General features: G+C 36.7%; 1 protein-coding gene across 9 annotated transcripts in view; it reads right to left on the bottom strand.

The window, feature by feature from the left end:
* The window catches only part of DACH2 (dachshund family transcription factor 2), a 312,250-nt gene that overhangs the window by 100,641 nt on the left and 184,331 nt on the right, over positions 1-27,278 (bottom strand). For all 9 annotated transcript variants that reach the window (XM_050901910.1, XM_050901913.1, XM_050901915.1 and 6 more), the window contains one exon: positions 2,360-2,491. In XM_050901910.1, the coding sequence (XP_050757867.1) occupies positions 2,360-2,491 (132 nt within the window). The remainder of the gene's footprint in view (positions 1-2,359; positions 2,492-27,278) is intronic.

Genomic DNA, 27,278 nt, shown 5'->3' with positions numbered 1-27,278 from the left:
TCATTTAAACTGTAAGAGTCTAGAGCAAAACAAACATTTGGTAAAGGTTTCATGCACACAGAATTATCATGGTGTTCTCTTCACAGTGAATTAAAGTTACAAAATGTGTATCAACTTCTAAACAAAATGCCCACTTTCTTCATGACCCACCTCAGCCTCCAATGAGTTTTCTACAGTGAATATTTGACAATTCCTCAGTTATTTTGTATAGTGAAATGTATAGTTAAGTTTTACATTCTTTTCATTTTGATTTTCCTTTTTGACACATCCTGCTGTACCTGACTAATGTCAATCTTTAAAAAATGATCCTCCAATAAAGAGAGAAGCATGCATTACAGAAATGATCCTAATGCTGGCATTGCAGATACTGAGGGGAAATTGTGATTTTTAATATGAATAGTAGTACTTTTTGTTAAGGACTTATTTCTCTGTCTGCAAGTAACAGTGGCACTCGATCCAGCAAATTTGCTCTTGGCAATTTTACCGAATTAGGCAATGAAAAGGGGAAAGAACTGAGAAAAGATCTTTACATAACTGACACCACATCCTTATCCTTGAGCCCCACTGTAACTTCAGCTAAAGTCAGTGGGAATTTTTCCCAATATTTAAATTGGTATTGAGTCAGTTGTAGAACTCACTGAATTGCTAAACCACAGAGAACTTTCATTTAGTATGTATACTCTTGATGTATTGTCGAAAGGCTGGTACGGTAGTCCCCCATAAAACCTGCCAATGAGGTACCTAAAATAATAATATTAACATACTGTAGATTGTCCCCATATGAAGTATACAAATTTTGCCGTATCAGGTAACACACGAAACCATGAACATTCAAATTAGCAAGCTTTTGTACAGCAGCTTTTAAAAACCCTAATACCAACCCTACATCTTTTCTGTATGAAGCTTCCTTGCTTTTCTGTAGGAATTCTATCTTCAGTCATATTTCTTAGCATTCAGTGAAACTTCATAATTCATTTTGAACTATACACAAACTATAAGAGTTACACAAACTAAATATGCTTTTTCAGTGCTTTTTTTTCTGAATTCAATATGCACTAATTGATTAGGGTCTGAGAGGTGAATAACAAATATGTATCCTACGTAAGAGAAAGCTAGGGAAGGGTTTAATGCATGAATTAGAAGCCAGATTTCTTCAATACAGATGAGTACACAAAATTAGCAAAAGGCAATACCACTTTTGGAAAGATTGCTTTGTGCATAATTTGTCATGAATTCAAAGTTATTCCTTTAGAAAATGAGTCTAAGACCTCCCAGCTGCTGCTTTATTGGTCTAATAAATTACCATTTTGATGGTACAATGCATATACACTATACACCATCCAAGCAAGCAAACTTAGAGCGCTTCGTCTTTAGAGACACATGTGTGACTTCAGAGACGTGTGAATGCTGATGGGAGATCTGAATGCAATGAGGGATTAGACAACGCCTCTGTTCTTGAATTGATAATGAAAACAAAGGATGCATAAGTTTCCAAAACGGTAACAGTGTATTGTAGGATTGGTTGTGTCAAAAAAGTGAGTCCAAGTGAAACTGCCCTTATTGTGATAGGTATCTAGCAGCTTCCTGAGACAAAACGGATCTATCTTATTCTAGGTTCTATACACTATCCAAGTAAAAATCTCTTCTATTCACCTGAAAAGGACACTAGAATAAACAAAGAAGATACCCTCTTCAAAGGACCCATTTCTGACTTAAACTCTGAACCCTATTCTTGTGGAGCTGGGACTCAGAGAGCTTAGTTGAAGTTTATACTAATGCTTCTGGTAGTATACACTGAACATGTGTTCAGTGTCAGTGCCTTCTACCCAAGGTTATTCCAGCCAGGTAGGCCATAACAAACGTTTATCATGACTCTCCTTCATAGCTGTGGTTTGCAAATATCCACTCAAGGAAAGAACAAAATGCAGAAAAGCCAGAAAGTTGGTGATTTAGCATTCCCTACTTTACCTTTCTCCAGTGAACTGTGGAACTCATTATGAGTTCCAACAACCTGACGTTTTGGAAACTTTCCATCATTTACAGGAAAACTCTAGACTCACTGTATTATTGCCAAAAGAGAAGTCTTTTGTTACTACAAAAATATTTAGGGAACAGTTTAAAATGTCTGTATTTTAACATAATGAAAACAATCCTTCACCAATATTTTTCAAAAAATTAATGAAGATGGCTGTTAGGAAGAAAACTGGAGGAATGGGTGCAGTAATTCTGATTTGACACTGGCAGAGCAAAGCTTACAAAATAAAAGAGCACAAGAATGAGAGATTTTTGGTTTTGTTTCCCATGCACAAAAACAGCTGTTAAGAGCTCCCCTACAGCTCACACGCACAGCATTACTTACCTGCATTAGAATTGAGCTCTTCATTTTCTGATTCTGTTCCGTTTTGACTTCCACTTCCATGAAGGCTATTCATTGCCATAAGCTTCATTTTCTGTAACTTCATAGCCTCTGCCATGGCAGCTGCTGTCAGACCTGGAAAAATATAAATAAATAAAATGCAATATCATACCATACAATAAAGCACTGAAAAATACGAAGAACAAAACAATTCCTTTCAGTAAGAATAAGCCACATAAATTCAATACACATTCTTAGTCCAGTTAGGTAATGTTATTCTGAACACTACTTTAAAGTCAGGTTATTTCAATACACCATTCTAAGAATTTTTCTTTTAATTCTTTCATGTTTTTGGGTTTTTTTTAACATGTATAGCATAAAGAAATATTTATTTAATGATATCCCTTTTGATTATACTTTTAAATATCATTTTCTGCCACTTTGATCATTTTGTCACTTTGATCACTGTCTGGTTGACTTACGTAGCCACTACAAGATTTCCAAGTACACTAGTAAGATACAGTATTCCTTAATTTCAACAGTTCAGAGCCAATTAACATGGAACAATCAATGCTGTACTATTATATATCCAAATATTATTTTGTCTTTTTCTGAAGTCTGTTGGTTTGGATCATCATTGTTGCTACTGGAAAATATTACACTGGAAATGTTAGAAAAGAACAATATGAGTAATTACAAACTTGATCCCACCTTTAAGAGATCATTAAGACCAGCACAAATTAACAGAATTAAGGGGGGTTAGTGGTAGAAGATTTTCAAGTGACTAAAAACCAATTAATTTCCAATAGTAAAGGAGAAGAAGTGGAGTAGCGTCAGGCTACAGGTTACCATCGTTACCATAATTTTTTCATTATTATTTAGATTCCCAATATCTTTTTTTCATAAGAGTAAACTTTTTAAGTTTTATCATTTTGATTTGGTCAGTAAGTAAGAGATCAGATTTTCTTCCACACAGTATCAAATTACTTTTACTCTGGGCAAGATGTGACTATCTTATCTGAAGTTCATCTGTCTTGCAGGAAAATACAGAGGATAAGGCCATGTAACCAAAAAGATCTCTACAGGTATAACTGTTTATTCATTCAGTTATGGATTAAATGGGTTTACTGTCTTCTCCCAGTATAGTATGACTTGCTTTTGTCATTTGCTAAAAAGCAAGCTAAATGCTTCATATCAGCTCTCTTGTAATTGACTGTGCAATAGTTTCACAAAAACACTGAATTGCATTTACCAAAAAATCCATGATTTTTTGTTGGTGGTGCATGTTGTATCAACCCACAAAGATATCATACATCAAAACAGAATTAAATAACCTGCTGTTTCTGGAAAATACTGCTTACTGAGAGATTAGATACTGATTAAAGTGAACTAATAATTTTCACATCCTATACTGCCATACATCCATAAATTAAAATACTTTCTTTTAAAAGCTGCTATGAATTTGACATTTAGATTAATTCTGCTGCTCCTATAATAGGCTTCACAAAAGTTCTCATTATTATAATATGACTTAAGTAAGCAAGCTATCCATAGACTCCAACTGCATGAAGAAGGGACATGTATTACCACGTATGGATACAGCAATTCGGTTAACTTCAGCGAAGGTATTCCTGATTAATATCAGTAAGTTGGAGATGACGGGTTACGAGATGGGAGTTACACACGCCCTCTTCTCTCCAGGCTGTCTGTCCTCCTCCTTCCATCTTGCCTAAGACCATCTCAACATTCACAAAACCAGACTGCAGTTACACACTCCTATATTCCCAAAGCACTGATGCCAGATCTAACAAATATTACCTACACTAATTCGGCACTTGTTTTACTGTTTTGTCATTGACACATGAAAACCTATATTGATTTCATTATTAATATACACTAAATACAAACATATAAAAATAAGTCCAGAAAACATCATCAATAATCTTGTCTTTTAGGTCATTTAATGCAGTCCTCACTTCATACAGAAGACCACATACCGTAACTACTCACTTTTTATTTAAAATATTTTTTTTCTAGCACCCTTTAAAGTTCTTCTGCAAATCATAACATTTTATCATTTGTATGTACCCAAATACATATAGATGAACCAATATTCCAGTAAATATTTTCATCTGGGTCAGTATTTATACAGGTTCTTGATATTATAAGTCATAAAACTTCACTTAGTTTAAATACACAAAAGAGTAAAGAAACTATTCATAAGGAGATAAACAGGGAATGGAAAGTGAATTCAGACCTTTAGTAAACAGGAATGGAAAGTGAATTCAGACCTTTAGTAAAATGTTCAGTGAAAAGACAAGACAAAAAAATTATCCAGGGCACTGTATTAAAAACACCAAACAAACTTCTACTGAACAGTTGTATCAGACACATAACGAAGGCAGAAAGGGCACCAAGGAACAAACAGAAAAGAACAAACACAGTCCCAAAATCACCACGATGCCGCCTGCAGAAATTAAAGGTAATTATTGTCAGGCATTTTTGAGCTCCCTAACCAGACACAGCTGCCATGAGGACAACAGCCAAAAACCAGTGATGTATCAGAAATGTATGCTGTGCCATCTGCCACACCAAAGTCACTCTACTTCAGCGTTTAAAGAGTAAAGCACAGTTCTAAGGTAGAAAGCACTACAGCCTGAAGATCCTGAGCAGTCAGGCATAAACTTGAAGCAGATATAGCCAATACTACCTCTAAGCTCAGTACCAGCAAAGTCTTTATATTCTCATTCACTTATTCCCCAGTCTATGTAATTTCTTACTTGAATTGTGACAGCAGTAAAAGCCCCAGAATGTGACTGTATGAGGCACTTTAAAAACAATGTACTAATTCTTCAGCATTTCTGAAAGCTAATAAAATTGAGGTTAAAGCAAATGGTTTCAGCAGTAAGGGTGTGCTACTGATTGAAATGATGGAAGAAAACGTACAGCAAATCACCCATTGGCATAATCTTCAATTAAGGCTACTGCTGCCGCTAACGTTACTGAAGCTACTATTTAATTTAACTATTAATAAAACTCCTTTCTATAATTGATTCAGCTCTGGCTAGCTGTGGCAAAGAGGGCTATTCTTCAACTGACTTATCTAAAGATCTACAAAGAACTGAAGAATCATTTCCATCCTCTTGGATGAATCATTATCAGCAGCAGAACCTCACTTAGAGTACCTCACTTTGAAAAATGTACTTGAAAACTGCTGTACCATATACATCTATCCCTCTACTTTCACCTTAAAAAAAAAAAAAAGGATCACTGGGAAAACAGACATGCTGGATTACATACTTCAAAGCTTCCGTTTTTTTCTCTCCATTTACACTTTAAATTTCCCTTCCTTCAGTTATCTTCCGCCAGCTGTGATCAATCACTAAACACCCAGGAAATAAACTATGTACCACTTATTATCAAACACATACAACCTTTACAATAGTAACAACAACAAAAAAGCACGAGTCTCATCACAGTTGCAATGATTTGTTTTCAAAACTGCTAGCAACCATGTGGCCGCTGGAGCTAGTCCTGCTAACAGTAGCCCACAACCCACCAGTTGCCTTGGCTGAAAGACAGCAGCTCCTTGAAGAGCTGCTAGGGATCTTTAAGAGAGACACATCAGCTCTAATGCAGAAATCTCGGAGCCATGTTCTGGGTCAGCTCTCTATACATGAATCTTGATTACAATTGCGTAACAGATTGTGCTGGTGTGCGCTCAGGTACACCTGCATCGTGCATATGGCAAAACAACCAACTGCCGTTAGTAATCTTCATTCCGTAATTTCAGTTTTGTCAGGACATTGTGTACTCTCCCTTTGACAAGTCTGCATAACTCTGCTGTACAACACATGAATTTAGCCCTGAAGTAACCCTTCAAGGACACACAAAACTAGCACACTTTATGCTCAGGTTGCACTGAAGTAAAATTCTGCAATTGTATTCTGAGCCACAGTTAAAATATACCTAAGCACCAAACAGTTTTCAAATTAAGGTTTTTGATCCAAATTAGGACCATACTCAGCTTACTCAACATGGCACACTGCATTGCTCTGGGGAAGACCCGCTGCTTGTGGGGTGCTGGAGATGGAATAGACCTGAATGTACTGTAGGCTTGGTTGCTTCTGTGAGGGCTGGACCCACTGAACACATCCTCTGCTCCTAAAGCCAAGGTACCTGTAGTACTTGAGAGGGTGTGAAGACCAGAGAGGTTTCTCCATCCCTTGTCTGCATCCTATTGAAGTCAGCGGTTAATTGTTCACTCAAATATCCCCTACGCAGACAAAAAGACTACTGAAGGTTATTCCTCTGTGAAGTCTCAGGAATTATTTCAACACGAAAAGCATTTTTACTGCATGGCCCAAAGATCACAACTCCAAGGTCATTTGTAGTGTATCCCCCTCAGGGCCAGCCTCCCATTACAGGGCAGTGCTGAACTCACCCGCTTCCCTGAGCGCCAGCCAACAAGGGGACAGTGTCTCTTGCCTCGAGTGAACATCACAATTTACTCATTAGCAAATACCTTCTTGGAGACATAAGAAACCAAAACTCAATTACATTCCCGCACTGAGGTACCTAGGCTGTCTTACGTGCAAGTGAATCCTCCATGTTTAACTAATGTCCAGTCATTGAAAATTGGATTTTGATGGTGAATACAAGGGCTCTGAGTATTTTAAGGTGACCCTGAGTATCTGCTAATCTTGTACTCTAGCTACAGCTATTTTTTTCAGTTCCCTAATTAGTTAGACTGTGCCCCTCCTTCATATTAGTTTGAAAGCTTTTCTGTCAAAACTGTGAACAAGTAAATTAACTAAAGGAGAACTATGAGTAATCAAATCTTGAGGTTTGCAATTAATTAAATGAAACGGTGAGTCAGTGAACTGAAGAATGGTCTTATATTAAAACAAAACATTTAATTAAATTAACAGTCAACACATTGCAATTAATAATATTCAAAAGGAAAAATGAAAACCAGTTTAGCCTTGCCACATTATTTCAGTCTAACAGTCAAGCATTGTGCATCGGCTTGTTTGTTATTTGCATTCAAAGCTGCTATGGGTCAAGTATGATGTGCTAAAACAGAAATAATGAAACATCTGGTAGTATGAAATGTTAATATGAGATACCATATTGCAAACAGTGAAAACAATTCTGAAATATCCAATAAATTAGGCCTTGGAAGAGCGAAAAGGATATGCTTTCTTTCCCATTTTCTTCAATAAGGCAATTAATAAAAATAAATACATATAATGTACTTTACATTTTCAGAATGCCTGCAAGAATTTACTAATTAATTTAAACATTCACATTAGAAAGTGGAGGCTTATCTGTAGCTGAAATGAATCATCCTTGTTTAGTGATAAACAGGTAGGTAAAACCCAGCTACTAACACAAAGACAGTGAAATCAAATCCTTGAATAAGTACATTAAAATGACCAAAGTGTTAGAGCAGTTTGGAGACAGGTCCAAACACATAAGTCTTATTATTGCAGATTTTTTCCATTTCTGTAGACTGACTCAACTAGAAACTGTAGGAAAGTTTTAGCTCCAGTGCATGTTATGTTTTCAATGGCTGTTCAAAGATATCCTGGCTACCATTTCGCATAGGTCATAATAATCCATCAACATGAAACATTTGAGAGACTGTAAGGAAAGAACTTAGTGAGTAATTGGCCACTGCAGGCAGAGGATGGGATTTCAGTGTAAGCGCTGTAGTGCTAAGCTTTATCATGGGCTAAGTTGTGTGAGTGTTCACCCCAGGCCCTGGGAGGACACTTTGGAGCCCAGACTGAAATCCATGCTACATCCATTTGACATTACAAGCTGAAATGTAGTCAATAGCCAAGAAATGTATTACAATAGTTGAGTTTCCTTCATCTGTTCTGATACCTGCAGCCAGTTGGTCTGATACTACAACCATATTTTAAAAATATGTTCTTCTCTCCCATTTTGCAACAGGAAAGCACCCCAAACAACAGCAAAAATTGATTTTGAGTAGAAAATTTGAAAGTATTTATACAGTATTTATCCTGCTACATGTTCAAAGTGAAAGAGAAAATAAAGACTAATTCTCTAAACACGTTCAGTTTATGAAAGTTCAGAGACTACTGAAGATCATTCTTAGCAAAACATTTCAGACAATAGTCAAAATTTTTGAGTGGCCTAAAATTTTTAAATACCACCACTTTAAAATGTCAAGAAAATTATACTATGGCAAAAGAACCTTATTGAGGGAGAAAAAACCCAAACGAATATTATGCATATTTGTCAGGAATTGTGAGAAATTAATCTTCCACTGAGAGGTTCCAGTCAGCTCGCTTCTGCCATGAATTGTCACACAGTCTTTACTTGAGAGACCTTATTCTTTGCCTTTGCGCAGTCCCTGAATATTCCTTACATAGCTCCCACTTCTGCAGCAGATAGATAGGGACAGACATACAGATAGGTCTCTTCATCATACAACCTTGCTTCCCCCACAGGTCAATCGATTCTCTATCATCAACCAGACAGTTATGCTGGGGAAAAAAACAGTATGTGATAATGTAATTTAAAGACTTTGCCAAATGCTCAAGGGATCAGAATTAGGGTTGCACAAATGTTTCTGAATTTTTGACGGCTTGATTTTGCAGTCCTAGTAATTTTTGTTTAACACGGTGTGCTTGCTCACCTTATTTTAATTTTAAAATACAATTTCATGCAAAAGTTCACATGAGCATAAACAAGATTAAAACCTTTACACATCAAAAAATCCCTGCCACTCCATGGAATAATTCACAGAAGTAACAGGTTATCAGTCTCTAATTTCACACATATTTAGACAGTAGCAAAAGTCTTGATACTTACAAATCTGGGTGTTCACTTTAAAATACAGGGAGAGTTTGCTTTCCAGATGCTTTCATCCCATGTCTGCCTCTATTATTTAGGCTTCTCACCCCAGTTATAACCTCTGTGTTTTGTATAGCCTAATCTTACCCTCCCTGATATCCATCTGAAAGACTGGAAACATTTTTAACATGAACGTCTTCCATCAAGTCTCTGTACCCGAGATATTTCATGTCCTTGATCCACATGAAGATATGATGACCAAAGATCTGTCAGATTTCTTGTCTAAACCCAAGGGGCTCAGTTCGAAGTATATAGAAATTTTAATCTCAAATTTGTGCTTAAACCTATGTTAACATGAGCACCCATGTTCAAGCTGTTACACAGCAATATCCAGCTACATATTTTACAGATGACTTCATATCCAAAAAGGTAGCCTGTATCATATGTCAAACAAAATTGCAGCTTACCTTATTGGAGGGAAACAGAAAAATCAGAACTACAAAGAGCACTGAGAGGGTTACATTAATTTTTTTTCCTTCATTCTTACAGTGTATCTCATGAGAATTGATTAATTTTGTGACATTTTCTGCTCTTTTTTACAATCTATGCCATGAGAATGATTTGTCAAGACTGTAATGCATAATACTTTTAGTATGCTGCACTACTGTGACCTTTACCTTCTTCTGTATATTTGACTGACTGACCACCCCACTTTTGATCTACAGGTTTCAGAAGATGGAAGCATACATGAGACAGACACATCAGCCATTGAATTATTGTTGAAAAGATCACAATCACTTTATACAGATGATTTGTATGTTCTTCGGTGCCTATCTGATGCAATTTTAGTCATGTCATTGAAAATTTTCAACATAAAACGAAAACTCTTACACTATGTGGTGTACTTAAAAAGTGTTTTCATACATCAAAAGAGTGACAAATTCATGCACTAGGACTCAGTTTTCAGTAAGAATAAGACAAGTTAAACTAATGATCATAATCATCCAAATTCTCAAACTATCCGCTTATGCTTTCATAATGCTGTGAGAGTAAAGATTACAATTCTTTGAGATAAGGACTTGAAAAATTAAAAACTAAACCAGAAACACGTTAAATTACCTCCCTGAGAGCAACATATAAAATAAATTCCATTTATAGGAAAAAAATGTTAACTCCGAAGTGCTAAATACTCAGAAGCCACAGGAAAGAATACAATGGTGTTATCATCAGCCCCAAAAGGAAAACAGACCTTTGACAGAGGCCTCACAACCTGCAGAGAAGGAATGCTTGGGTAACTTCAGTAATTCTTTCAGTATCAGGACAAAGAAGGATATTGGCACGTGCTGGCAGCCGGCCCACGCTGTGCACTATCATCTAGCAACACAGCCCAGGTGGGCAATCTCAGATTTACTTGAGTCAAATTCAAGACAACCTGCACTGCTCAACAGCCTGGAAAGCTCACACACAGTCAGGGCCCTGGACGCACTAACAGGGCTTAATGGCCACCTTCTCTTGGGCTTCAGAGCTCACTACATTTGCTTCTGATTGCAGGACTTAGCTATCCATTTTAGAATACATTTGGGTTCATGGGAACCTAAAATTATGTTATAAATACATTTAAACCTAACAGCCCTCATATTCACCATGGACATTCTGTAACTTCCCTATAATCACAGAAGTCTGTCATGGTGCATGTGCTGCCATCTGAAATTAGAATTAGCTGTTGTCATTTTTTTCTCCATGTTTATTCCTTTCCCATTAAATCAATTTCTGTGGGTTTAAAGCACTTGTCCATAAGTGATAATGATGGGGAAATTGCTGAAGTTTTTGGAGGTCCTTTCAGTTAAGTACCAAAAAGTCTGAAAGCTTATCTGGAGCTGGCACAAATCTCTTGAGTTTCTAAAATTAATTGGGCTGGAAGGTCTTCAGAGAATAAGGATATCTTTGTGAGTGATTTCAAGCTACTTCCTACTTGTGATTGGAAAATACCATACAAATATTTTTTTTTCTATCAGATGGCACAGCTCAGCTATGTCCCAGCTGTCTCAAATCACAATTTAAAAAATGATATATTTCAAGGATTTTAAGTCAATACTGAGTTCCATAAATTCATTGTGCTACAGTATTTCAGATGAAACCTCAATATACTGTCAAGATCAGCACTGCTGTTAGAGACTGGATTGCTAAAATATTACCCCTGCTAGCCGCTGCTCACTTCAGCTGGACCAGCGTGACCAACGCTATGGGCTTTCGAGGATCATACTGCGCAGATCCCTCACCTAACCCCTCCTAGAAGCTGAGGTGTTAGAGGGGAGAAATGTTACTCCAATCTTTCCTCAGATGTTTTCATTCAACTGAAACAGAGCAAATAATAATTTCACGTTGTTACTCACCAAGCTACAAACAGCAGCAGTGAGCTCCCTCTTTACTCCAGATGGCAACTGCACCATAGAAACTTTGCTTGCAAATGAACAGCAGAAATACTGTGAACAATGAACTGTTCTCCACTATGGTTCGCACTGGCTAGAAGAGGGAACACAATTTGTATTCATCAAACTAGCTTAAGTTGCAAGTGTAGACAAAGTACTCAACCAAGGATACAAGTCTGCCTTCCTCATAGGCATTGCAATTCCTCTGTAATCAATTTAAGATCAGTGGGATTGTTTGCAAAGGTTAGATTCTTCTCACCAAAGTTATTGGGAATAGACCATCAGTTGGGGCGGCAACTAGTGCTAGCTCAGATGGTAAAATTTAAGCCAGGCTCCTCCGCTTACACAACTTTGTAGAATCATCGCCTACATGGTATTTCTTCCACATAGGCAATTTTTCAAGACCTCTGCCAGAATTGAAACTGAATGCTATGATAACACAACCACCACTGCTCTTAGTTACTTAAGGCTGAGAAATTTGTGACCAGTTCATAAAACCCACAAAAATATTACGCTTATTTGAAGTGCAATAACTTAAGCCATAAAAAGAGGGAGCCATGCACTCCTCTCCAAATGGCGTTTAATTAACGCAATCTCAAAAGATGCAAGTTTGAAAGCAGCATCACTTAAGAATATAAATTCATGGAATATTCTTCTGCAACCTATAATCACTTTCCAATTCTGGCTGTTAAATGAAAGCAAAATATTAGCGCTTTAAGATCATTTGAAATACCACAGTTTATTCACAGTGAAAAATATTTTTGTATGGTACTAGGATAGACTAGTAAAGCAGTAATGTCTCTGGCAAGAAAGGAAAACAGTTCAGTGAAAATGCAGGAAATCAGTGACGAAGGCTCCAAGTGGATCTCCAGCTTTAAGGCAGAACCTACCACATTTACAATTACTATCAATTTGACAAAAGATGTAGAAAGTAGTGCAGAAACATGACTTAAAATTTCTTGGAATATCTGATTCATAATTTTCTCAAATGAATTTTCCATTAATTGTTCAATGTAAAATAAAGTAGCACATGGGGGAGCAAGGACTAGACTTTAGGTCTCTACCTCCTCAAATGAAGACTCTACCTACTGTTACATTATGATCTCTTCCTCTATAACTTTTGGCATAACAAAACCAGTGGGTTTTTTTCTTTTTTAAATTCAGGGAGTGGAAAAATGCATCCATCCCAAACAGTTATAACCTGATGCTTCACACAGTCATCAGGAACGTAGCTTTTGCCACAAAGTCCGTTTCACCAGTATTGATTATTTCAAGCAGGATTCTGTGGTGAATTGGCATCGGTGGTGCATCTTGGCATACACATGCCATGTATTTCCTCCTTCTAAGAAGAAAATGAGATATTTTAGATTAGTTTATTTTTATTTCAGCAGGGTTTGGACAGCAATCCAATCGGCCATACTTGGGAAAGGACAAGCTTTCATGCAACATTCCAGCAAACTTCTGTGAGGCAAGAACCACCACGTCAGGCAGTGAATGCTGCCCAAACACTTCCTCGGGTCAAAGCTGAGTTGCTGCTTTGAGCATCTTCTGCAAATAGGTGATGGATAGGTGAATTTCTAATACTGCAAAGGAGAATGAGGAGGCAGTCCACAGGCTGGAGAAACCAGATTTAACTTCTAGCTATGTTTAGACCACAGGTAAAGAAACACAAAGAGCTGTATTTTCCTCTGGGGCATAAATTAATGACTATTGATCACACAACCAGAGAGTGTATGGAACACGATTACAGCGGAGTGTGTACCTTAACTTTTTCTTTTTTTAAGCATTTTTTACTTCTGACTGTTCTGATCTCTCTGTTTTTAAGTTACTTTCATATAGTTTTGTTGAAGTTTATTCATGCATATTTACTTACACAAATAACACGGGAGACAAGTAATTTAGTCCCAATAGGTTAATATCTTCTTTGTTTATGAAGTCATGCCAGAATAGCTGTTTCCATTTTATGCTATGCAAGGTAAAGAACATTTTTCAAAGCTGAGACACTGACTGGAAGCTTATTTTCTTGTTCCAGGTGGTGAATAAAAATAACACGTAGAAGATGAACTACACCATTTTTAAAATCTTAAAGGATGTGCCTCTATTCATTGGTCAAGCTGAATTAACTTGCAGCCTCCAAGCCAAATGCACGCTCAAGAAGGAGAGGAATAATTTAGTCACTGAATTGAAACACTCAGTAATCTAAAATTATGCAAATATTCTCTTTGCCCTTGCAAATCTTTACAGATAAACTCTACTGGTCTTTGCTACACTGATGCAAACTTGGGAGTAGTTTCATTTCTTCTAAAACTATGGCAACAAACATTTTTAGCTTAGGTTTTGTGCAACTATTTCAGTAGTCAAAGTACATTCAGATCTTAAAATAGATTCTCAGATTTTTTTATTCAAATTAATTAAATTTACTTAAAAAAAAAATTAATATAAATGATGTCCAAGATGTACGGAAATTTTTTTAGCTAATTCTGAAAAATATTGCAGGTATCTATTCATCTTGCTTTTCCAGAAGTCTACATTATATAAGGAACCCCTTGCAAGCATTCCCTTTAAAATTATTATACTCTGCAGTCCTCAGTCATTTCTCAATATTAATATTGTACTTTTTGCAGCTATCTTTTTAGAGCTGAAAGGTTTAAGTCTACTTCAAGGCTTTTTCCCACATTGATAGGTTGAGTATTATATATTATTATAAACTTATCTAGGTAATATTCCAATGCGTTTCCAGTAAGCATTTAACTCTGGTTTTAGAAGTTTAATATGCGATACATCTGTCAATTTAATAGTTTATTAAAAAGACACATTCTGTTTCTTCTATAGATATTGCTTTTACATAAATCCTTTCAGTATTATCTACTATATCCTTTAATTGAGATTTCCCTAACAGTGGCACTACATTGATAAGAGTAGGTTTAATAGGATAGTTATTGTGGATTAATTAGTAATTAACCAGTTCACAATGTTAAATACAAATCGTAACTGTAATTTTATTCCTCTGTATGGTTTTAGGAATTGGTATGTATTTAAGAAAGACCTACTCACTTCACTTAAGCTGAGAAGTGCATGTGAGACAGTTAAGCTGCCCTAACATGTAGGAACTTACAGATGACCAAAAAACATCTTTTTAATTCTATTCAGGAAATAAAGGATATAATATCCACAATCCCATCAGTCCTTATTTCTTTCAAAAAGCCACTAAACTGCTCATACTTGAGAAGAAAATTAACCTTTTTACTGATTAATCACTCGGCAGCTTTGACTGGTGAAGAGAAAATTGTATTACAAATGAACAGCTACCTGTTATCAAATTACAAGGCATTTTCATCAAAGGACCAAAAAATGCAGCACATTGACCAGTTAACATGTTTCCACTGACCTGGGGGGATTTTTCCAGTTAACAGCTTCTGAAGAATGCTTCCTTTTGATTCTTGTCTCTGACACAAAAATGATTGTCCCATTTAACCACTGTTCTATCACATACATCAGAGAATCCTATTTACTCACACCCTACTGGAACATTAAAACACAATAGTGTGATTGTCTCTGGAAGAAAATTTTAAAGATTGAATTTTTTTTCTTTTTTTTTAAAAAGGGAGTAAGATCAAAAGCTAACTTTAATAGATGTTTGACTAAGGTCACACTCCTAGGAAATGGAACACTGAAGATGAAAGAGAACAAATAGATTTGGCTTTTGATCTCAGCCAAATGCATTTGGCATTGTTTAGCTTTTATAAAATACTTCAACTTTAGGCCATATCATGACTAAAATGAATCGGTTGAAGTCCTGAGGTTTTAATAGTTCAGTAAGACTTTAACATGTACCAACATTTGGAAAAACTTCTTTCTTAAGTATTTGGCTAGATTTTTTTCTTGCCGGAATGAAGTCAGGTCAAACCTAACTATTGTTGCTAATGCTAGATATGTATAAACAATTTTAAGAACATATTTTCCTAATCATAGGCAAATTTAAGAGTTATTATCCACGAGTACTGTTAAATCAGGACCACTGGTATTCCTAGCAAGACATTTTAGGGGAAACTGCAGAGCACTGAGAAAAGGTATTGGAATTATTAAAATAAAACAAATAACTGTGTCTCTAGCCAAGAGTGTGTATCAGATCCTTTTGCCAAATTATTTCACAGTTCTAATCCTCCTAAAAAGTATTACGGACATCCAAATTTGTAAACTAAATAGTAGTAAGGGAGGAATGGATTACAATCTACGAACTATTACTTTCAAATTCTTCAGTAATAATGGTGTTTGCTAACTGAAGACAACTTGCTTAATTAAGGAAAAATAGGAGACAACATTCATTAAAGCAATATGCCCAAATTATTAATATTGTTAGAAAAAATTATCATTAGCCATTAGAACCACTGCAAAAAACTATAAATCACTTAGTAGGCTACACAGTCAAAATTTACAAAGGAGTTTCATCAGCCCAGCCAGCTCAGCCCTCTGATAAAAAACACCCCAGCTCCAAGCTTCAAACTGCCTTTTTAGAGTTTTGATAAGAATTAATGATTTATACCACAATAGAAAATACTGTATCTGTGTTATGCAAACATTTGGCCTTAGGAACTATACAGAAATTATACACAAGGGAAGAACTTCCTGATCTTACTTTCAAATTATTATATTACTATAACAATTATAAAGAACTAATAAAGAGTTGAGAAATTCCAAAGGTCAGGTATTTATCATCATTAAAGGAGACATATCTGACCACAAACCCTAAAAGTAACCTAGGGAAGGAAGAGGTGATTTCGCATATGCTTCTCCACTTATCACAATACCTTTCTCAAGGGCCACTTAAAACAAAATAAAAAGGCACAAGAAGCCTCAGCTATTTGCTCTCCAACATCTAGCCACAAATTTAACCACATGAAGCAATAATTCATTCATTCCTTCTTTATACTGTTTATTTCTTAAAAAGGGAAAATATCACAGGCTTTACCCCCCTTTTTTTTTAAAAAAGGGTATGGTTTATTACTCCTTTTTATATTATTTATTACTTTACGTACCATATTTCTGCTGCTGAGGCAGTATGTATGATTTGCTGAACCCACCTGGACACTGAAGATCTCTGCAGACCAGAAAACCCAGTGAGCTTAGATCTGACTCTCCCAGGTACAGAACACCTGCACCCAGCAATATTTTAGCTATGTCATTCTCAAATATTACAAATATGCCCTTCCCTTTATGTACTAAACTTACCTGTAAGACCCTGCCATACATCACAAACAAACCTTTTTTTGTTTCTCAGCACCTCAGTTACTTCTTTTTACTGTCACCGAAAGACTTACACCTTCAGCCAAACTGGAACCTTATCATTCATATTTTACCTAACTTCAAATGCAAGCCAGTATTGATCTACACTACCGCAAACCTGATGCTTAAAAATCCCTGCCTTAAAACAGAAGGATTAGAAATTGAAAGGAAAAACAAAAAAAATCTAAAAAGACAGCTAATTTTTAAACCAACATAGAAAAGCTATTCAGAGAAGTATTAAAATATCTTGTTTTCAAGGACAGAAAACATTTAAAATACATTGAGGATGGAAGCCACCAAAGCAAGCCAGATATTAGCTTAAGTGTAAATACATTGAGGATGGAAGCCACCAAAGCAAGCCAGATATTAGCTTAAGTGTAAACACGGGCATTTTAGAGTGAGGTTGCGTACCCACCCCTTGTCTCTCTCTCTCTCTAGGCAACAGAGAAGTAGGATGCAAAAGAACCAGACGATGAGAAACGAAAAATGTGGGACAGTCACTGCTGGAGCTTCCTTGCCTGCTGCATGAGGATATATGCTAAACACCTATATTCCACAGAAACGCAGGAGCGGGGAGGAAAGGCACAAACACAGAGACTTATTGGACTTACTGTCAATTAATGTGAGTCTTAAGATGATCTCAAAGTTGACAGTAATTACATATGTACCTGTATATGCACACACACACTTGTGCATGGGTTTTTTTACATATATATATATATAATTAAAGCATTATATATATATATAAAGCAAATATATATGCTTTCATTCTCAACAGTTTCTGTTGATAAACAAACAGCACCTAACATGGAATCCATTCCCTGTTTCTCCTCTTAGTTATATTTCTTCAGGCATTGAAAACTTTCTATTCTTCTTGAAGCTAGGATTATTTTCACTTCTCTACCCTTAAGATATTAAGCCTACAGAACTTCAATAAATAAATCCCTTTGTTTCAAGAGCCTGACACTTACTATTCTGCAGCCCTTGTTTTTCTTCAAGGATACAAAAACTTACAACATTAATTATACAGCAGATTTAGTCATCACCACAGTAGGTCTTGGTCTCTTTCTTTTCACTGTCTAGCAGCACAAACCTACATCTTGTGTTTTACACATTTCCCGAAGAAGGTGTAAGTTTATCTGCAGATTAAACTATGGAATTTCCAAAGAAAGAAGCTCAAAATCAGAAAGGACTTCTTTATATGGAATATATAGAAATTTGCTGAATGACAGAAAAATTTTTAGAATTAAACCGATTAGTAGAATTCTATACAAATAATCAGATGTATGGTAAACAAAGTTATCTCTTGAGTCTTCCAACTATCCTGCTGGTGGGCTCAAGTTTCAAAATACCGGGCTTCTTCAAAAATGAAATAAATAAACTCTTCATAATCTTCTGTGCCTGGTTCTGTGCAAGAAAAGGAATTTATTAAAAAACAAGAGTGTATGTATGGATAAAAATGAACTTCTACCAAATAAAATACACAAGAACATAAAGCAAAAATTAAGCAAACTAGTGCTTGATTAATTTGGTCCTTAGTAGGAATATAAAAGGACAAGCCTTATCTGTTGGAACATATCATAAGACTGATTTATATTATGAACACTGAACTATTGAGATATATGCTTATATATCACTTTGTATAAGAGGCATCATGGGATCACACCATCTGGTATGAAGACATCAATAACTGCACCTTTTAAATAATAACAGCCAGAGACCAAAAATTATCACTATGAGGTTCTCTTTTTAAATACGGAAATTTTCCAAAGAAAAATAGCAACACAGAAAGGCGCAACAGAACTAAACCCAAGCCTTGTCGGCAGCGGCTGCTCCTTGCAGGCAGCACAGGAGTCCTCAGTGTTCTCACACCAGCCAGTCTTGCTGCCGGTGCACAGAGCCTGCAGTAACAGGCAAGGGCAGACAGAGAAGTACTGTGCTGCTGTTCTATTTATGCTTGAGATAAAACGCTAGTCGTCTTAAAAGAATAATTTGCATTAGGTAACATCATAGACAAAACTACTTAATTAAAATAAAATGTTAACTAGCTCCATGATTAAAATATCCCATAGAACCGTTTTCTCCTAAATAACGTAAAACATAGTAGAACATATGCTGCTGTATTTTGCTTATTTATTGCTGGAGGAAATCCACAACACTGAAAAGATACACTCTCACATTATATGCATGTCTAGACATAGATTGAATTTGATTTTCAGGATATTCCAGACTCAGCAGCACTCAAAACTGTGGTGATGAAATACAACGGCATCCAATGAATTTCACTGCTGTTCTTGGGTGCTTAGCAGTAACACCTCTATAAACTACACTCTTAATATCTGTGTTACGATGATCTATGTGTGACAAAAGCACGCACAAACTTTTTGCCAATTCTTCAGACAGCAAATTTGACTGGAAGCCTTAGAGCTCCCAAACATCTGGAATTAGGACTGAGTCATGCAAGCATCAGTGAGGAAGAGCACTTTTTTATCCAACATCTGTAAAGGCCTTTAGGCTGAGCAAAGTGAGAAAGAGAGAGCATATGTGCCAAGTTCATATGTAACTTTTGTTGCCACAAGTAAAACATTATACAACTATAAAAATATAATCTATAACTACTTAACATATGTCCCTGTTGTTATTTACTATGAACTATATTTAAGGTACTCCATTGTGGATTCAAAGAGTGAACAAGTTCTGGTAACTAAATGCAGGCTCCTAACTTGGAAAAAAAATTGCCCTGAACAATTTTAACCATGGGTAAAGAGACATGTTCCTATGTACGCACTAATAAAACTAGATGTTGTTCTATCTGTTACACCTGTGATAGGTACCCAGATTTACTGAAGACAGCATTACTTTAATTTTGTCCAGAAGATTAAATGTTTTTGTTCCTGAGCAAAAATATTTAGTCTCTAGTTGTAAGTGCAGAAAACACTGTCTCTCCAGGAAATGAGTTATTTTTCCCCTTCCTGAAAGAACTCATAATATGATGAGCATAACATCACCAATAATGAGATTAAATGGTATTGTAAACCACTGTAGAAATAATAAATCTATTATGAATAATTCCCACCAGAAATCTTGGAAACTGGACAACCTACTGTCTGTTCTTATTTTATTTAGTCAAAACAGAAAAATGAGAGGGAGATCTGTACGACTGGATTTCAATTGGCTTTACTCACAACTTCCAGTTGCATTCACTCACAGATGACTAATTGTTGTCTTCCTTTCTTGTCTTTCCTATTTGGCCAAACTGAACAGAAGGCAAAGACGTCTATTGTCCCCTGACACATTAGTATTCATTATGGTGAAAAGTAAATGAGAACTATTTCATCTTCAGAGCGCTATCCTAAGACATTAACATCTAATAACAGTATTAAAGTCACATTACAGGTCTTTAATCTGTGGCAGTAATAATGCTGTCTAGTTTAATAAAAATACACATTAAAATAAATATTTTGGCTATCCACTTTTAGGAGTTTGCAAACAATATTATTACCAAGTTGAAGAGACTTCAGGATAGTTCGAACTAGATTTTGAGAGCAGCACCGTTGCAGTTACAGCTGCTTCCTTTTCCTTGCTTACCCATACTCTCTGAGAGAGAAATGAAAGCTATTTTATCAGGATTTCTCATGTTAATACTCTTAAAAAAGAAAGAAACAAACACACAACAAAAGTTGTCATGTATCTTGAAATCAGTAACTAAGTAAATAATCATAATGAACCAGAGCTCAGGAATTCTGCACATCTCCTGCAAACATTATCTGCAGCACAGCCAGCACATCTCTCACTCCTGGGACATTCCTTACCAAATTTTTATTGGAATTCTACCAGAGGGACCGACTCTAAGAGAGAGCTTTTCATGCAATTCAGCAAATTGTAATATGGTAATTGTTGTTTAACCAGGAAAGTAATCTTTGAAGCAGGAGTCTTTCATATCAAAGATTTCTGGCCAAAACAGACTGGCACTGATTATTTGTTATCAACTCATCTGGCACGATTAGAGGTACTATGGATACACTGACATGTTTCATGATACAATTTACTGGTGAGCATATTTAAGAGTTAGTAAATAATGTTTATGTCTGTAAGAGCTGCCCTTTTAATTTGCTAAGGAGTTTGAAAATGTGTCATACTAAGTTCTCGCTGGTTTCCATTTACAAAATTGAGTGTCAGCTTCAGAGTTTTGGGAGCTCTAACAGTCAAACATGAACACATTCATTTGCAATGCTGCACGCATAGCATTAGCCAATGAGATATTAATTAAGCTGTTTACCAAAAGTAAGAAATAAAATAAGCATATTTTTGCTGTTGGCTTCACAGAAAGTGCAATCAGCACTTTGAGACTGCAAGGTAGTCTCTCTCTGGTTTTGGCTGACTGATGACATTCCCTCGCCAATAAAGTGTTACTGCTTGCTCTTTTTTTCAGAAGTTGCTAGATTGAAATAATTGAAAGGCTTCTAAATAATATTCTAGCACTCCCTTAACAGCACGTGAAACACTTGGGAAATGGAATTCCCCTAATTTTATGTTATAAACTCTATGGCTCCTACTTACCCCTTTTTCCCCAGCTGCTCTCACAGTATGCAGGGCTTAGATACAGTGGCAGACGACAAGCTAGATCATATCAATTACAAGTGATGGCAGATGAGGTGAGCTGGTACAAAGAACAATGTCTTTCATTTGAAATTTCTGCTCTTTATCTTTCTTGGAGAGATCATTCCTGTTGGCCTGGACTTGTGCATTTGATGAATGGGTCAGCAGCTAGAATCCGTATGAGCAAATGAATAAGATGCACATCTCATCCCTCAAACCATAATGAAAATCTTTACGAGATTGGATTCATGCATTGAGATGACCTAAGAATATGTTCCTGGTTTTTTACATATTACAATTTAGTTACCAAGTGACAGCATGAAGACAAACCAGCACCAACCATTCCTGAAAGCTGGGAAAGTACCTCATACATGGGTGGTGCTACTATAAGCAGCTATTTAATATTAAATTAATTAAAAAATATATAACACAGCAGTAAGACAAACTTTTCTCATCATACATGTTCCAATCATCTCTTTGAGGAAACACAACTGCTGACAAAACTGCTAAAAATGGAGTGTCATGGGCAGAAAAACTACCTAAATTGCCAAAAGTGCTCAGTCCTATCTTTTTTTTTTTCTTAATTAGCATGTAATGAGACCACAGAACTAACCTACAAGAAATATTTGTATACATCTGAGAGTAAAGGACAATACTATTTATGCTTAATTAGTTGCACACATACCCACACCTCTGTGTTGTCAGAACTGAGCATATTTATGGTAGGTGGGATCTTATTTCTCTAAACTTCACTCCTGCAAACTTACTATTAATTGTAAATTGTAGTTATAGTCACTAGTACACTCTTTATATTAAAAAAAAACAACCACGAAGCCACACAAAATTACAGCAAAACCTGTTTAAAAGTCTTTGGATGAAGAAGTCTTTTCCACTGAAGAACAGATTTTTGTCAGAGGCAAAAAAACCCTGGGCAACAAGGAAGGCTGGCCAAGATGGAGCGAGCGCGCCTCTATGATGGCTGCCTCTGCACATACACAAAGGATCTCAAAATCTGGGCAGCAGTGCGACACTGGGCTACACCATCATCTTCCACCCCTCTCCTGTTAGAGCTGTCCTTGGAGTAACTAAATACCCGCTGGGTCAGGAGAGACTGACTTCCCATGGACGTATTCTTTTCATGCAAACCTGTCCCAATGGAAAAGCACAGGCATGAAGCCAAACCTTGCACACCCCAGTCTGTACACTCAAATGCTAGTTACCCTGAAGTTATCCTGAAGGATGCAGAGCTCCCCTTCATATCTTGGGAAAAGGACCAAGGTGGGTCTTAAAAACTACTCTAGTTAAAGCTGTCACATAAGTTTCCCCCCAAAAAGCCTCTGTTTTCACAAAAAAAGAATTTCAGAAATTCTTGGTCAGTTTTTCATAGAAGTTTACTACCTCTAGAAGCTGCTAGTTGATGATTTAGTGACATGAACTAAAAACTATTCAAGAAAACCATTCACTTTCTTTGCTCAACCCATGTCAAGTTTGCTCAAGCTTGTGTTTCCTCAGCAAGGCCATTAACTGATATAAATGATATTTAGCAGGTAGAGATTCATTCCTTCATTCTCTCTCTTTCATGATGGAAAAAGATTGAATTTTCTTTCAATTATTAAAAGCCAAGAATAATGATACCCTAAAGAAGGTGAAAAAGTACAACAAAAATATATATCAACTGTTACAGTCTGGACAATGAAATACAAAAATATGATGAAGAATATCCACAATCAGCACATAATTTATTGATTGCCCTTTCTCAAATGAAGGACCATCAGCTAGTTTAAAAGTAAAATTACGTACTAAAATAACAGCAGAGAGAGATAAAAATTATGAGGGTCATGCAAGGGGAAAAAGATGTCTTTTCAGCAAAGATTTTTAAATGAGATGGAGAGTCAATGAGGCAGAGAAATACAGGAAAGCCCTTCCATGCCAGAAAGAATTGCAGAAAAGCAGGTTCTTTTAGCATTAGTTGTGAAATGTTGAGTGGCAATATGGGACAGAAAACTAAAAAAGCAAAGTAGACGCTCCTGAAATAAACTGTCATAATCCTGCTTTTTAGAATGTATATTAATTACATTAGCATAATGGAAGTTGTCTGAAAGGCCAGACAAACTGGGTAGAAGAAAATAAATGACTTGCTAAAAATGTGCTAACAACTTATATGACTGCAAACATGAGTTTAAATTGTATATAAATCATGAATTGCATGACCGAGCTCTCTCCTGAACATACAGCTTTGAAATCCTCCTTCCCATGGCCAATCCCAATCCCTGCCTTCACTGCTTGTAGCCGTACTCCACATCAACTTTTGTTACCAACATTACTAATGTAATTTCTCTTTCTATGTCAGGGACCCACGCTTTCCCGGTCACTAGGTACATCTGCTACCAGCTCACTGAATTCAGGGTCGAGTGAGGGAAAAAGGCAACAGGTGAAAGAAAAACGGCAAGCACTTGACCACGGAGATAAAGTTCAATGAATCTGCAGCAATAGGCAGAAAGTTTAACATAAACTGGAAAATAAGGTCAACTTTTAACGGCACAAATAAATAAATACTAGGACAATTTACCAGGGCATGGGATGAATTCTCCATCACTTGAATCTTTGAGCTGGGACTGGATGCGCTGCTCAGATACCGATCAAGTTTAGTTAGAAGTTGCAGGCTTAACACAGGAATAGCTTGGTGAAATTTCATAGCCCAGATTACACAAGAGGCCTATATAGATTATCAGTATGGTCCTCTAACACATTTCTATTTACTCATGCATGCAATCCAAGAGCAATCCAGCTCCACAGGCTGCCACTTGCATGGCAAATTCACCCTACTGAGTGTAAAATTCCTTGTGGAAGAGTCATAATCATTGCAAATGGTGAACTCCTTGGAATATGGCATAATTTCATTTGTGTGTACTGTAGACGTAAACAGACTGTTTGCACTCAATTATGTACACAGATAGTTAATTTGTTTTTTAAATATTCTGGTGAAATTTAACCTTTTTAAGAAAAATTATTCTAATGGTCTATTGGTTGTAGTTGCATATGCCCTCTCCAAATGTATCTGTTCTTTAGAAATGTACATTTATAACAGGCAAGAAGTGTTGGTAAAAACCTGTGTCCCTGATGGCTGGGTTTTTTCCACATTCATCCATGACAATTAACAAGTTTAACCGTGCCTCATCCGGAAATCAAATTGTGTCCTTGAGGTTATTTTAACGCACCTTGAGACTGACTATGATACTGCTGGTGAATAACCAACTGAAGAGAGTTTATGTTTGTATCCTGTAAACAGGTACATTCTTTGTGTCTGTGCTTCGTGCTTTAGGTATCTGTGCAGAGGATGTGACTAACGGCACACATGCTTACCATGGTGTTGAGCTGAGGTCTGCATCGCAGCGACAGGGGCCAGCAGGAGCCGTACCAGCGCTGAGGGTGTCTGTCGGTACAACCCACTGGTGATTTTGGGAGAGTGCACTGCTCATCCCCCCTGCCTGCCTGCAACAGCACACAACCTGCTCCCTGCCCTGCCCTCCACCGCGCATCCCCAGGGATGTGCCCATGAGCACCTCCCATGCTCCGTGGCCTGCAGAAGCCACAGTTCCCTCTGACCCAGCAGTTGCTGCCTCTCAGTGTACTGCCAAAGCATGTTAGGACGATGCAGAATAGGATTCCTGTTCTTAAAACACAGCATAATTACACTAATACTGTCACCTCACATGTACCAACGGGGACTCCCCCTTCCTGCACTGACTTGCCTGACTCAGCAGTTACTGAAAAGGAGAGCTCACATTACTACAGAATTATCAACCACAGCAGCTCTTTTAGTGTCAGTTTATTTTAATCCGCCAATCTGTAAATTACTGCGTTTCTGCAGTGGACATACAACTCTTTTGGCCATCTCCACGTAACAGACAGTACACACAGCTTGGGAGGAGCCTCCTCATTCAACTCTCTGTTGTAAGACACACAAGGCAATATCCTGACTCTCTCCTCCAAGTCTCAGCCCTTCACAATTATACCCTACACAATCTAGTTGAAATACTAAATACTAAGTAAGTATTAAATCTGTCAGAGTACCATACTCTTGCAGAATATTGTATTAATTTATGTATCACCTTTCATAACGATAATCTTGCAGATATGTTTGAAGAACAGGTAATGAGAATACCAAACTGTATTTTATCAAATACTTCTTGAACGTTTTTCCCCTGAATTGTCAAATGCAATTAAACAAAAAATACAAATTACTCTATTGTGAATTCATATTTAAATCTAAGACTATCTGGCTTTTAGAACACCTCAGCCCAGGCTGCATTGCAGAGCAGTTCCCTAACATGCGTAATTTAGGGCTGATCTTAATTCAGCTCAAGCTGCTGTGCTAGAACTGCTCTAAGTCTGCCCTGACTCTGCTATGGCTCTGATAGTGTGGACACAATGATTGCAATGGAAGCACAGAGGACTGCATTAGCAAGGATGAGCAGCTGATGAGGTGTGCTAATTCATTTCTAGGTCTATCTAGTTTGAGCATCCACAATGATTGGGCTTCAATCCTTGACCTACAGAACTTTAAGCATCACTTCACTCATACTAGAGATTTTGTATATAGGCAAAATACAGATTATGGATGACTTCTACGCCAGCAGGAAAGAAAATCCTTTACAGTCAAGATTATTTTTTTTACTGAAGATTTGTTTAACAAGAATAAAAATATCCTTCCAAACTCAGAATGTAAATTAAGTTTAAACTTGGTAGACCTGATCGTTGCTAAGTACATAAATACATGAAACGGGAGTGGGTAGCATACTTTAAGTGTAGTTATAGTCAGACACTTAACAGTTTCTCCTAAGAGTTCTTATCATTGCTATCAGAAATAAAAAACTATCATTTCATGTGTTTAGTCTACTCCTCTCTTCTGTTTCTTTCAGTTAACAGCTCTTACCTTGTCTTATCTGATGGAAAAAGCCTGAAAGAGAAACCTTAAAACAATAAATTGTCATTAGATTAAGGAGAAATTCCAGCGCATTAAGAAATATCACAGAATGGCTGAGGTTGGAAAGGACCTCCAAAGATCATGTGAGTCCAACCCCTCACTTCAAAAAAGGGTTACCTGGAGCAGATGGCCCAGGACAGTGTCCAGATGGGTTTTGAATATCTGCAAGGATGGAGACTTCACTCCACAGGGTGCTCCAGTATTCAACCATCCTTGCAGTTTTTAACAAAAAAAAAAAAAAAAAAACAACAACCAAACAAAAAAAAACCAAAACAAAGAAAACAAACCAAAAAAAACCTCAATGACAGAGAGCAAGCTACCTGCCAAGAAAGAAGTGCACACAATACAGCGGTACTTCCCAGCTCTCCTTGGGAAAGCATTCCTTGCTCAAGAGCTGATTACTCAGTCAAACTAAAAATCAGTATTGAAAGTAGGCAAAACTTCCACCTGAAAAAAACTTAATATTTTTAATAAGGAAGAACCACATGTATGCGGGGAAGAAAGTGTATTGGCTTTGCTAACTAGCACTAGCAGAAAAATGACAGTATGCAGAGTATCCTACCAGATCTCAGATATGCTAAAAGCATTAATTCAGTTCTAAACATCTGTCTGTCTCTCCACTAACCCAAGAAAATTCAAATTTCTTGAAGAACATGTGGGAAAGAATACTGTATCTGTAACTGAACTATCACTGCGGTCACTGTCTTCATCTTTGTCACCAGCTCTGACACCTTTATAATGACACGAGCACACAATCCTAGAACCTGTGCTTTGTATTTCCAAAGTTAGCCTTTAA

This window comes from Gymnogyps californianus, chromosome 9 (genome assembly GCF_018139145.2).
Source record: "Gymnogyps californianus isolate 813 chromosome 9, ASM1813914v2, whole genome shotgun sequence".
Taxonomy (NCBI): domain Eukaryota; kingdom Metazoa; phylum Chordata; class Aves; order Accipitriformes; family Cathartidae; genus Gymnogyps; species Gymnogyps californianus.
Note: the sequence above shows the minus strand (reverse complement) of the source record. Positions and strands in the feature narration are given on the sequence as shown.